The sequence below is a fragment of the Schistocerca cancellata genome, chromosome 9 (genome assembly GCF_023864275.1).
Source record: "Schistocerca cancellata isolate TAMUIC-IGC-003103 chromosome 9, iqSchCanc2.1, whole genome shotgun sequence".
Classification (NCBI taxonomy): domain Eukaryota; kingdom Metazoa; phylum Arthropoda; class Insecta; order Orthoptera; family Acrididae; genus Schistocerca; species Schistocerca cancellata.
Window position 1 is genome coordinate 483831325 of NC_064634.1, and position 15095 is coordinate 483846419.

General features: G+C 39.2%; 1 protein-coding gene across 1 annotated transcript in view; it reads left to right on the top strand.

The window, feature by feature from the left end:
- LOC126101511 (uncharacterized) overlaps positions 1 to 15095 on the top strand; it is a 936969-nt gene that overhangs the window by 909537 nt on the left and 12337 nt on the right. The window contains exons 26-27 of the mRNA XM_049912155.1: positions 2710 to 2927; positions 9524 to 9625. Coding sequence (XP_049768112.1) covers positions 2710 to 2927; positions 9524 to 9625 — 320 coding nt within the window. The remainder of the gene's footprint in view (positions 1 to 2709; positions 2928 to 9523; positions 9626 to 15095) is intronic.

Here is a 15095-nt window from a genome sequence, read left to right on the forward strand (position 1 = left end):
ATCTTTTCCATAATAGTTCTTAAATATCCTGAGCAGTGTTTAGATCTGGAGACCAGGCCAGGGAATGACCATCTTTACAGCAGGGGCAGGGCAGCCAAGATTCCAGCTTGTGCACCATACCCACTTTCATGCCGCGAAGCACTCGGCCTCACTGCATATTTCCCCCACTGCCACACCACACTGTCTGACTGCAAGGAGTGGGAACAGGGGCCAACTCTAAACACACTAAATTTGAATGGCAGTGCTGTCATACTGTACATGACTTTGTTTTATATTTTGCATTTCTCATCAACATAGATCACAAATAAAACAAATTTTCAGTATTATTTAATTATTTTTGGCACAGTAAAGACATAACATAATTTTCATCTGGTTCAAACTGTCGGTGTATGGACAGACAACAATTTCACAGAGTTTTGCACTTGAGTAGGCATGTTATAATGGCTTATTTAGTTTCATACCCAAAAGAAGATCTTCCACACAAATATGTTGACCAAAATATTGTAGCAGTTTTGCAACCTCATTATGCGGACTTGGAACCTCTAGATGAGGAAAGGAATGTAGATGTTCTGGACAGTTTTTACTTAAAAAGATTTGTTATTAAAATCAGTATCAGTCGGTGACATTTGAAGATGTACTGGGGCAAAGTCAATTGAAATGGTAAATGCTTTCAAAAACTACTCGGAAGCAGATATAATACTGACAGTGTCCTCAAAACTTTTATAAAACTGTCCTTGTAATTCTTTCTAGGCCACAATGAATTATTCAAATCTTGTGTTTTCTTCAACACCAGCGAATGTTTTCTTCAACGCCAGCGAGTCTAGGGAACTGGACTATCTTTGTCAAAATGTGTTCCTTCTAGAATGTGATTTTCTTTTTAAATTCATCCCTGACAGATCAGGAAGAAATTATCTTCCAATGGCTTAATGTGGGCAGTGTGCAGTTGAGTCTGCTTAAAATGTGAAGACTACAATACATTTAAGTTGTTCTAGTTTTCATTTCTGCACTCCTTTTTCCTCTACAAATTCAATTCTAGTTAGTTTTAAACCAAAAAAATGTTCCAGGCATGCCCCTTGACTTAACCAACATACTTTGCAGTAATATATGAAGTCTCCATATGCTTCGTTCAGTTCCATTGGAAACTACTGCAACTGACAATGGAGTAAGGCATGCAACTTCAGGAATTTTACTATTCATACTACCAATTTCTTTACATGCTCCATGTCCACAAATTTAGCACAAAATTCTTCTTGATGAACAGAACAATGAATCTCATCTTTTGATTGTTGTAATTTTTTGCTTTTTCATTGTCAACTAAACCCTTAACATCTTTCTGCATTGTAGTGTAATGTTGTTTCATACGAAATATGCAGTACCTGACAATTATGTGAATTCTCGTTCCTCACTTCCATCATTCCCATTCATTTTAAAGGATTGTGATGATAAGATTGCTAGACTGCCTCTTTCTACATAAACAGCAACAGAATCTGTGAACATACTTCATACCACGAACAAATAGCAAAGGGTGAAGAGCACTGACACCACAATTTGCCAAACTAGGAGAGTTTTGCCAACGGAAAAGTGCCCCATCACATTGCTAAAGGAAATGTCATTCTGTTCTGGGTACTTCCCAGAGGGACTGAGGAAAGCCGAGTGACAGAATGGTCCCTGATCCATATGCAATCCACAGACACTACATGCATGAAGTTTGGCATGCCGTAGCTAGCCCTGCTTTACAGGATATTCATGTCCATAAACAGCAGCCATGACCATCTATTCCTTTGTAAAATTGCACATGTAACTGTAGCACTTCATTTCTGTACCTCTGGTCATCAACAGCATTTCTTAAATGATCACAAAAACCATACATCCATTTAACATAACGTCTTCGCACACCATCAAACTCGCCTCTTTCTGTGGTATTCCTGTGACTGTATCAGCTACCTGTGTACACTGTCTTGATGAAGACATGCTCTCAGACCTCTTTCATACAAAACAACTGCTTCGACTCTCCAGTTTTACAGGAGATTGCAACTCCCGAGTTTCTGCAGGCAATTAGCTTGCAGACACCAGCAGCACTTTTTTTGGCACATTCAATCCTTCTTAAGTGCTTCAAAATGTCCAGTGATTCTGTGCTGCAGAAAAGGGACCAAATGATGTTTTGTTAGACTGTCAATTCACCAAAAGACTAGAGTCTGATCACAACACAATGAACAACATGACTAAGGCAATGATATGATATATCAAAGGGAAAATTGTTTCCTCTTTCAATCAGTTACTTTGTTGATGACTATTGAGGAGGAAGCTATTAAACCAAAAACCGGGAAAATTAACATTTTAAAACCCAGAGCATGAAATACTGGGTAACTGAAGCAAGGGGGTAAATAACTTATTGGAAGTGTGAAAGTGGAAAACATTAAGGGCCAGCAGTTATGTGATAACAGTGACTTCATTAAAGAAGTAGGTTAATATCAACGTTGGATTATAGAATAAAGTGTGGTGCACAGTGGAATAAGAATTTGATGGCTATATCTCAGACAGATGATGAACAGAACAAAGTTGGTTGAAAAAATTATAACAGTATTTCATTGTTTTTACTATACATTTTTCATTTTCATATGCAATTACAGTTTGGTGTTGCATATCTTGCCAATAGATTCTGTAATGTATTAATAAATTTACATTCACATTATATGTTATCTGCTGCAGACTTGCGACCCACTGGGCCTAAGAGACCAATGAGAAGACTATTGAAAAAGGAGGTCTCTCTAGACACGTATACCTGGCAGAAGAAATATGGACACTTGACGTCTTCCATAATGATGGCAGCTGTTGATGAAAGACTGAAGAGGAGGTTCTCTGTCTCTGCCAGTATGGAGGAAATTTCAAAAATACCAACCAAAGGTTCTACCATGGGTTCACAACAGGTATATTTTAGAGCAAAACTTCAGTTACAGTTTCTTAGTAAATTTTTCTAAGTGCTAATTAGTTATTTATCCTTTTAAATGAAGCAGCATGTCTATGTAAACAATAGAAAGTGTAAGGCTTTAAACTCTGAACTGGCAAATCTTTGATTAGTCCATGAACATGCATAGGCTTTCTTACTGTTGTTGGGAGCATGGTGGTAAGTCTAGCTTGATATGTATTTGTGCATTTTGCTGCAACACGTTAACATTCAGACACTAAGTGAAGCACTACATGAATCAACAACAAATCATTAATGTGGATACAGAATGTGATTTTATATACATTAAGTGACTTGTTTTGTTGTTGCAATCTGTGAATAGTCATACCTGCTTTTTACCAATCTTCATGTGTTTGTTGAATTGTGCGTCTGAAAGTTTGCTTAACCATCTTTGGTGGAACAGCCATGGAATTGTGAAATTTCAATTTAACAAGAACTGGAATAGATAGAATTTTATGGTTCAGAATTCACTATGAGGCTTAGAGGACGCTGGCAAAGTTTGCATAAATGGCATTGTAGAGCAGAGCCAGTGGAACATGGCGAGACTGCAGAAAAAGCTGCTGCATGTTACCTGAAGCTGAAGAAATGTGATTTGGATGGTAGACTGGCTAGTCGGATCATTGTTTCTTTTCCATTCAATCTGAACTGAGTTTATTGGGCTCTAGCTTACACTATACAACCAGTTCATAGTTACATACCTGTAGTCTTGCCACAACTGTTGGTGTGTGTGTTAGGGTGTTTGTATGGTAGTGTGTGTACTTTTGTTAGAAAAAGAGCAAGATCAAGAGCTCAGAAGGTAGTGTGAATTTCTGTTGTCTCTTGGGTATGTCTGTGTACCAAACATTAGTTGTATTTTTCTTATTTTCCATATTCTTTCATAGTTACACAAAACATACGGGTAGCAATAGAAAATTAGTATTAGAATATGTATTTATTTGCACACACATTGTTGATAGAATATACATAATTACAGGTACACCAATACTGTATAATCATTGTAAAATCAGGTGTTGTAGGACACTTTTGTGCAATCCATTGTCAGTGGTGTCACCTGCACATACCTGTGGCAACAGTGAATCCTATATCAAGTGGAAAAGTCTATAATCCTGTGTTGCTAAGAAAGGCATCTCACAGGTTGGCAACTGATGAGCCAGCTTCACAAGTTCAGTTCATATAAAAAGATTGTAATACTTCTATGTTGTATGGGGCATACGAAGAAAAGGTGATCTGTACCTCCTTCTTCTCTACAAGAGAAGAAAGCTGTCTCTACAATGTACAGCCCGTGAAGATGTTTATGGAAACTTCTGTAGTTAAGTCAGAGAAGCATAGGCACTGAATTTGTGAGAGATTTTGTCTAATATGAGACTTATGGCTGAACTGCTGTGTATTTCTTGTGTTTGTGTTTTGTTGTTGTCTCCCATGCCTGTTGCCAGTTGTCTGCCATGCGTCTGTGTATGACACATTGGTAATTCGTACATGGGGTTGCTGTGCAGATGGTATGCCCTGTCACAGCAGTTTCTTTGGCGGAGTAGTTCACAGCCTCATTGCCAGTGAACCCACAGTGTGATATCACCCAACCAAAATTTGACTTTTTCCATGCATCAATTCCAACACTTCAATAATCTTGCATACAACTGGGTTTCTACTGACATCGGTGCTAAAATTTTTAAGTACTGTTCAAGCAGGTAAAGAGTCAGTGAGTAGGAAATACAGAGATGCTGCAATCAGCAATGTTGTGCTTCTAGTATTGCAACAAGTTCTGCAATCATGACATTTGCCTCTACTGGTGATTTAAATGGCCCAGACTTCTGCAAACATGGAACACAGGACATACGTCACACAGAGTCACCAGTTTTGGAGCTGTCAGTGTAGATATATATTGCCTCAGGATACTGTCTTAAAAACTGTGCCAAAATTTCATGACTTTCCTAACATCTGATGGAAAGTTCTATGTATTAATAGTTTCTAGAAGTTATAGATGATCACAATAAACATGATGGTAAACAGAGGATAATGAACATAATGGAAAAGAGAGTAAAAATCTGACAACTCAGAAAAACCTGAAGTTGTATGTTTAAGTCCTACAGCTGAGGTAAGAAATGACTTACGAAGAAAAACTGTCCACATACAAATTAACGGAAAAGGTTTAAAAACAACACACACAGATCTGACAATGTATCAATGACCCAGAATTTATCACTGAAGTTTTTAATTCTAACTCAGTACCAATTTGGGGGGGGGGGGGGGGGGTATGGGTACAATACATTACTGAGGTTAATAGTTTTCAATATATTACTCCTTTCCAGTCCTGACTGAAGTGATCGTACCTCAATAAACACCTTTGGAAGAGAGGGAACTAATGTCAAAGCTTTAATAAATGTTTAGTGACAGTGCATGTTACTCGGAAAGCCTGTTATTTGTGCTCAATGCTAGAAGGAAATTGCTGTCAGTTACATAAGCATTTGACAAACATGTTATTCAATTTATGTGTCGTGTGTGCGCGCGAACGCGCGTGTCTGTGGCTGGGGCTCGCTGGGTGGTGGTGGTGGTGGGGATGGTGGGGGGAGGGGGGATGGTATGCTTACATATCAGAATATTTAGGATTTTCTCCCTAGTACAAGTCTTTTAATCTTTTAGTCAAATGACTAATGACTAATGACACATGCATGCACCTAATCAGATTTTAGGATGAGTACTGAAAGACGTTAGTGTCATGTGCTCATCAGTTACATCATCATGATCAAAAATTGTATTATTAAGACAACAAGTGTAAGGCTTGGACAGTTTTTCAGAGTGTTGATTCAAATGAACCAACCTGGGAAATCTTACCTCACTTAGGCTAATCTCACATTAGTCAATTAAATGGGTCAACATCTGTCAATTCCTGAAGGAGAATATAATTAATATCACATTGAATAAATTTTGTAGTTCTTGTGGCAGAGGAAAGGAACATCATGGCACTTTCCAGTCTTGTTTTAGCTTTGCATAGAACCTGAGACCATATACATAATCAGCTCATATAATTTGTTATGCAAATACTCACTTTATTTAACAAATATATTTACAACAATGAAGTCCCAAAAGAACTAAGATTTAGTTCTGCAAGAGCCTGCTTTCTCTCCTTTCCAGGAGGGAATGAAAGATGATTAAAAAACAATGGTGAGGGTCAGGCCATCATAAGATTAATGGCGGGCATCCCAGATTTATAATATATACTGAAGAGCCAAAGAAAATGATACACCTTACTAATATTGTGTAAGGCCCCCTTGAGCACACAGAAGTGTTGCAACACAATGTGGCATGGATTCTACTAATGACTGAAGTAGTGTTGTGAGGGAATTGACACCATGAATCCTGCAGGTTTGTCCATAAATCCATTAAGAGTACAATGGGGTGGCGGTTTCTTCTGAACAGCACGTTGCAAGGCATCCAAGATATGCTCAATTATGTTCAGGTCTGGCCAGTGGAAGTGTTTTAACTCAGAAGAATGTTTCTGGAGCCACTCTGTAGCAATTCTGTAAATGTGGGGTGTCGCATTGCCAAAGTCCGTCAAAATGCACAATGGACATGAATGGATACAGGTGAGCAGAGAGGATACTTACGAATGTGTCACCTGTCACAGTTGTATCTAGACATATCAGGGGTCCCATATCTCTCCAATTGCTCATACCACACACCATTTCAGAGCCTTCACCAGCTTGAACCATCCCCTGCTGACATGCAGGGTCCACGAGTTCATGAGGTTGTCTCCATACCCGTACACGTCCATCCTCTCAATACAATTTGAAGACTCGACCGACTAGCCAACATGTTTCCAGCCATCAACAGACCAACGTCGGTACTGATGGGCCCGGACGAGGCGTAAAGCTTTTGTCGTGCATTCATCAAGGGTACACGAGCGGCCTTCGGTTCCAAAACCCCATATCATTAACATTTCATTGAATGGTTCACATGCTGACAATTGTTGATGGCCCAGCATTGAAATCTGTAGCAATTTATAGAAGGCTGCACTTCTGTCACATTGAATGATTCTCATCAGTCGTCATTGGTCCCGTTCTTGCAGGATCTTTTTCCAGCCACAGGGATGTCAGAGATTTGATGTTTTACTGGATTCCTGATACTCACAGCACACTTGTGAAATGGTCTTACAGGAAAACCCCACTTCTTCACTACCTCGGAGATGCTGTGTCACATCGCTCATCCATTGTCTTTAGCACCACGTTCAGACTCACTTAAATCTTGATAACCTGCCATTGCAGCAGCAGTAACTGATCCAACAACTGTGCCAGACATTTGTTGTCTTATATAGGTGTTGCCACCCGCAGCGCTGTATTCTGCCTGTATTTGAATACACAGGCCTACACCAGTTTCTTCTGCCCTTCAGTGTATACAAAACTTGTAGCTCTAGCAATAGATTTAAATTATGTCCACCATGGTTTATGAGTAATTGTTTCAATTTCCTCTTGAATACATGACAATTTTTAATCCTTTTTTACATTCAGTGGGAGCTTATTTTAAAAATTTTATTCCAGACTAGATAACTCCTCTTTGTACTACATCAAGGAAAAGCATTTGGTTGTTGTTACAGATGTCATCAGCGAATAAATTTACTGAGTTGTGTCAGTATTCGAAGGATGCTGAATAGGTGCCTAAGGGATGTCCAATTTGGAACACTACATATCAGCCTTACAGCTCGGTGTTTTTATTTTAAAAACATTTTCCAATTTTGTAGCATTTTCCCAGAACATTCTAATGTACCATACGAAATCATAGGGCAGAAAGAGGTGAAATAGGACAACATTATTATTTCTCTGTCAACATATGGTGAGCAGCATTGATACTCTGTATCAGTTGCCAACCTGGAAGAATGCTCATCTGAACAGTCACTTATTTTTAGGACCAAATGTTTTGTATATGTTCCAAAACAGTTTCATGAGAACATCAAACAGTTGCTTAAGATTCTGATGAACAAAACCTTTGTGATAAATTCTTCAGAACAAACACATTGTGTGTGAACCAGAATTACTGAGAAAACCCTAACAGCATTCCTAAAGTAGTGAAGTAAGCCATTATCAAGTAAAAACTGTTTTGTGGTTGATGCCCTAAGTAGGGACGTGTTAAAAAAATGAACATGACAAATGTCAACCGGCAATTTTTTTGTGGAAGTAATATGTGAGACAGGCAGGGTTATGAATAGAAGAGCTTTCATTTCAAAATTTGAAAACCTGGAATTTACTTAAATATGTGTTACCATAAATAGATTAGCCAATAAAATAATCTGAAGCAATAGGGTCAGCAGACTGCAGTTAATGGAAATCAGCTATTAAAAAAAGAAATTTCACCATTGGAAATGAGTTTGACACAAACTTCAATAGAATTAGCAAAAACTTCTATTTCCCCTGGACAAGATACCAACTTGATTATTAATCATCACAGAGCTCTACTAGTTGTTCAGGACAACAGTCATCTTGAAGGAATTAACCGTAATGAAACACAGAGCCCAGTCACAGGATATGACACAGTCAGAACTGTATTCACTATTGCATTATGTTAAGGGTAAGCATAATTTGATATAAAGTCAGCATTTTAAAATGGTTTGCTAAAAGGAGAAATAAACAGGGAACAACCTGAAGGATTTAATGATAACACCAGGGGAATATGCAAACTCTTTGAAATTTTTCATAGATTTACAAGTTATTGGAATAATCAGTTCAAACATGAACAGTTTGATTTCAGATTAATCAAAATCAGCACAGTTTTGTGTTTATATTGTCACATTAGTAACATACTGGTTATATGGTAGTTTCTAATTGTTTTGTATTTCTATTTAGTACTTATTGGTGGAGCCAAAAATGGCATCCTCAATGACTTGTTGATTGTAGAGAGAATTCAAAAATATAATGGGAGGTATTGGGCAACGTTTTAATATATTGATCAAAGGTGATGAAAATGGTTCATTTCTCATCAGTCAGAAGTCTTATGCAGAATGTATACTCTGTCAATTTAATATGGCAGAGACAAACCTGAATATGGGTTGCACTTTTTCATTTTACGTGAACTTTGCATCTGTCTCAATTGTGCCTTTTAATGTACTCATATTGCAGAAGTCATCACATTTTGTATAATTGTCAGTTGTTTATATTAAATTACAATATCATTTCTACCATGAAATTAGGCATGAAAAATTTTGCATTGTTTGTAGTATATGATAAGTAATGAGCTGAGTATATTTTAATAAAACTGTATAATAAAATCTCCATATGAACTACTATATTTTTACTGAATTTCAATATACTTAAAAAAGATCACTACCCTGCACCTCCCTTTGCTTCATATTCTTTTCTACACATGTTCAAACAGTCTGCTTATTGGTTACTCTCTGTTTTTGAGTTGAGAATGCATTGTACTTAGTTATTCTATATTTTTGAGTTGAAAGTGCATAAGCAACATCTGAAAACATTGATGTGTACATATAGTAAAAATGTAAGATGATTACTTGTGACTAACAGTACACATAACATTAAGAATTGTACAGGAAGTCTTCTTTGTACTTTTTAGTGTGTGGGACCTGAGCAGGCAGCACTTGCCCAGTCTCAGCATTTTGATCAGTTGGAAGCATTGTGGAATAAAAGGTCCCCACCAAGAAGACGTCACAATCAGGTGAGAGAATCTGAGTAATTATTTGAATCAATGAAACTGACCGAAAAGCAGAATTGCAGTCCCTCAGATTGAGGTTTCCCCCTGAAAACTATCTCCAGACGCTAAGGAATGCTCTCAGTTCAATCTCTTCAGCCTTTCTTTGTGTATTCCTAAACATTTATACATACCATTCAAGTTTTACTTACAAATGTATCTCTTTTTCTTTTTAACATGCCTTGTGACTAGTGCAAAACTAAAAGCTTTACATATGTCATCACAAGAGCATTATATTTGAAAGTACAGGATATTTAATTCACTTTTAAAACCATACTTACCCCACACTATCCACAACAGTAACACACTACTATCATTCAAGTAATGGTATTTAAAATATGAGGGTGATTTTTACAATATACCAAGAGTTTTATGCTATATACTGACTCAAATTGCCAGCCAGTTATCCATAGTGATCCTGTATCTTAACTGCGATCTGCAGTGCAACTCATATTAATTTCATTACTTTATTTTAATGTGTCTACAATTCTGGGTGTCAGTCTTCATCAACTTTTTACACCATTTGATCCATCATTCTATATTAAACACACATAAGATAGAGGGGGATGGCAGTTATCTATTTATGGAGTTAAAAAGTCCTCAACACACAAATGGTTATCGAAGTTATAGAAATGCCTGTATTCAAGAAGGTAACATTTTTGAGAGGTAGTAGAATTCATCATTATGTGCTGCAACTGTTGTTTGTTATTGCAACGAAGTACAATCAAGTTCATCCACCCATTTGGCATGTAAATGGCTGCACACAAATCACTGAAATGCTTTTCCACCTTCTCCTCTCTTTCCCTGTTGATCAGAGTTCTTTTCATTTTCTTCAAAAGCTTACATTATTTGTATCCCAAATTTTGTAGAAGACCTTTGCACTAAAATATCCCTCTCAAACTCCTCAGAAGAATGTGATGTCTGTGGTTAAAATGCTTTTTATACTTCCACTCATTCATATCTGCACCACATTTGATCTGATACTGATTTCTTTTTAGCAGCCACATGTACTATTAAATGCTAGACACATTGGTATGTCAGTATAGAATTGCCATTGCCTCTGAAAAGGTTGTGGTGTGATATTCAGTCACTATTATTACGAAATATTCTTACAACTTTTTTTAGAAATTCGGCATATTGGTTTTCCTCATTTCTCTGTTCTTGAATAGAATACAGATTACAACTGGGTGAAGGCATCACGGATTAGGATAATGGAAAATCTAAGGTGAAAAAAAAAAAATAAAAAAAAAAATTATTAGGAAAGGCCAAGACTCAAAAGCAGGTAAATGATGACACATAAGCAAAAGGTACAATTAATGGTAGACATGCCCCCCCCCCCCCACACACACACACAGGGATAGACAGGTGGATGTCCATAAGAAGACTGTGCTGTGGCATCACTGTAACACTGCGTTTGTGTATGAGCGGTTGTCCGGGTAGGCAGATATGTGACAAGAGGAGGAACATACTTCAGCATAAGAGGGGAGACAGTATCTCTCAGAAACAGGTGGTGAAATGTATATTCATCATGGTAAGAACCACACAATTCAAAGGGGAGATTATGTTATTGTTTACAATAATTCCGTAAAATGCACGTACTAGACTGGCAACCTTGCCCTCCACAACCTCCTCAACATGATCGAAGAAGACTGACAGTCTGCCTGGGAGGGCCACTATCCACCAGAGAACTCATCTACCTATCACTCCCCCCCCCCCCTTCCTTCGTCCCTCATCTCCTGCCCCTCCTCTCCACAGTCATCATCCCATCTTTGCACCAAGAACATACCGCTTTACTCAGAAAATGCAGGAATTTCCTTAATGTCTGGTAATAAAATACAGTAGATGCAAACATGCTCTCTGGATCCCAAAAAGTGCCATTAACCTATCTGTAGTAACCACACCCAACAGCGGGAATGCCTTGGGCTGCAGATCGGAGCCACCAGGCGGGGAAGCCGCCAGCAGTGGAGCACGCACCGCCGGGTAAACACAGGACGAGTCGGACGACAGACCAAAGATAACTGACAACAACTGACCACGACCGACTATGAGCAACACAACAAGGAAGAGATAAACAACGGAGGCTTGTGGAAACCACAACACCAAACGTAAATCCACTCGGAACCAGAGTCAGGCAAATGTCAACAATGAGCAACGACCAGAACGCAGTACCGTCGAGATAGAAACAAAATCCAGAGCAAGTACCAGACTGGCTGGACTAGGGCAGAGCAGGTGCTTATATACGAAACAGGAGGGAGTGGCTATTGGCTGCTGTCTGCATGTGGCTTAGCGGTGGTGCCCTCGCTGCGCGGAATAGCCGCCGCGGAGGCGGAGCCCTCTATGGACTGACGCGGAGGCGGAGCCCTCTATGGGCTGACCATGTTCATTTGTTCTGCCGCGTGTTCGACTTCCGTGGCGGAAGGTACTAGACTATCCTCAAAAACTAATCTTATACAGAAATCTCACTCTTCTTAAAATGGCTCACCATCAGCCCCAATCTCAGATTTAACAATACTGACATGTCAAGAACCAACTTTCCTTTATTGTTTCCTGTATTGTTTCCTGTAGTGGAAGCATTTGTCCTCGAGAATTTTTCATTGGCCAATAGCTGCAAGCAATTTCAAAGTGGTACAAAGACTGACAACTAGCTATAAATTTCAGAAATGTAAAATTGTGCACCTCTCAAAATTTAAAAAAAAACTTAGTATCCTATGACTCCAGTGTCGGTAAGTCACTATTGGAATCAGTCAACTCATGTAAATATCTGGTTGTATCAAACTGGAGGGATATGAAAGGGAACGATTACATAGGCTCAGTCATAAAGTACGTGACAGACACCCATTCATTGGCAGGGTATTACAAAAATGTAGTCAATCTACAAAGAAGGCTGCTTACAAAGAACTTGTATGGTCCACTCTAGAATATTGCTATAGCGTGTCTACGTGTACCAAACATGACTGTCAAGAGATACTGGACATATACAAAGGAGGGCAGCATGTGTGGTCAGAGGTTTAACCCATGGGAGAACATCATGGACGTGTTGGAAAAAGCGAACAGGCACTCACACTTAAGAGGTAGAGGCGTGTTTATAGCGGTAAGAAGTGCAATAGTATCGAAGGAAATTGACGGAGATCCGAAATGTGAAATGATTTGGGTGAAGGTCGCGGTTAAAGCAGGCTCAGACATGGTAATTGGATGTCTCTATAGGCCCCCTGGCTCAGCAGCTGTTGTGGCTGAGCACCTGAAGGATAACTTGGAAAATATTTCGAGTAGATTTCCCCACCATGTTATAGTTCTGGGTGGAGATTTTAATTTGCCGGATATAGACTGGGAGACTCAGACGTTCATAACGGGTGGCAGGGACAAAGAATCCAGTGAAATTTTTTTAAGTGCTTTATCTGAAAACTACCTTGAGCAGTTAAACAGAGAACCGACTCGTGGCGATAACATATTAGACCTTCTGGTGACAAACAGACCCGAACTATTTGAAAAAGTTAACGCAGAACAGGGAATCAGTGATCATAAAGCGGTTACGGCATCGATGATTTCAGCCGTAAATAGGAATATTAAAAAGGGTAGGAAGATTTTTCTGTTTAGAAAAAGTGACAAAAAGCAGATTTCAGAGTACCTGTTGGCTGAACACAAAAGTTTTGTCTCAAGTACTGATAGTGTTGTGGATCAGTGGACAAAGTTCAAAACCATCGTACAATATGCGTTAGATGAGTATGTGCCAAGTAAGATCGTAAGAGATGGAAAAGAGCCACCGTGGTTCAACAACTGAGTTAGAAAACTGCTGCAGAAGCAAAGGGAACTTCACAGCAAACATAAACATAGCCAAAGCCTTGCAGACAAACAAAAATTACGCGAAGCGAAATGTAGTGTGAAGAGAGCTATGCGAGAGGCGTTCAATGAATTCGAAAGTAAAGTTCTATGTACTGACTTGGCAGAAAATCCTAAGAAATTTTGGTCTTATGTCAAAGCGGTAGGTGGATCAAAACAAAATGTCCAGACACTCTGTGACCAAAATGGTACTGAAACAGAGGATGACAGACTAAAGGCCGAAATACTAAATGTCTTTTTCCAAAGTTGTTTCACAGAGGAAGATTGCACTGTAGTTCCTTCTCTAGATTGTCGCACAGATGACAAAATGGTAGATATCGAAATAGACGACAGAGGGATAGAGAAACAATTAAAATCGCTCAAAAGAGGAAAGGCCTCTGGACCTGATGGGATACCAGTTCAATTATACACAGAGTACGCGAAGGAACTTGCCCCCCTTCTTGCAGCGGTGTACCGTAGGTCTCTAGAAGAGCGTAGCGTTCCAAAGGATTGGAAAAGGGCACAGGTCATCCCCGTTTTCAAGAAGGGACGTCGAACAGATGTGCAGAACTATAGACCTATATCTCTAACGTCGATCAGTTGTAGAATTTTGGAACACGTATTGTGTTTGAGTATAATGACTTTTCTGGAGACTAGAAATCTACTCTGTAGGAATCAGCATGGGTTTCGAAAAAGACGGTCATGTGAAACCCAGCTCGCGCTATTCGTCCACGAGACTCAGAGGGCCATAGACACGGGTTCACAGGTAGATGCCGTGTTTCTTGACTTCCGCAAGGCGTTCGATACAGTTCCCCACAGTCGTTTATTGAACAAAGTAAGAGCATATGGACTATCAGACCAATTGTGTGATTGGATTGAGGAGTTCCTAGATAACAGGACGCAGCATGTTATTCTCAATGGAGAGAAGTCTTCCGAAGTAAGAGTAATTTCAGGTGTGCCGCAGGGGAGTGTCATAGGACCGTTGCTATTCACAATATACATAAATGACCTGGTGGATGACATCGGAAGTTCACTGAGGCTTTTTGCAGATGATGCTGTGGTGTATCGAGAGGTTGTAACAATGGAAAATTGTACTGAAATGCAGGAGGATCTGCAGCGAATTGACGCATGGTGCAGGGAATGGCAACTGAATCTCAATGTAGACAAGTGTAATGTGCTGCGAATACACAGAAAGATAGATCCTTTATCATTTAGCTACAAAATAGCAGGTCAGCAACTGGAAGCAGTTAATACCATAAATTATCTGGGAGTACGCATTAGGAGTGATTTAAAATGGAATGATCATATAATGTTGATTGTCGGTAAAGCGGATGCCAGACTGAGATTCATTGGAAGAATCCTAAGGAAATGCAATCCGAAAACAAAGGAAGTAGGTTACAGTACGCTTGTTCGCCCACTGCTTGAATACTGCTCAGCAGTGTGGGATCCGTACCAGATAGGGTTGATACAAGACATAGAGAAGATCCAACGGAGAGCAGTGCGCTTCGTTACAGGATCATTTAGTAATCGTGAAAGCGTTACGGAGATGATAGATAAACTCCAGTGGAAGACTCTGCAGGAGAGACGCTCAGTAGCTCGGTACGGGCTTTTGTCAAAGTTT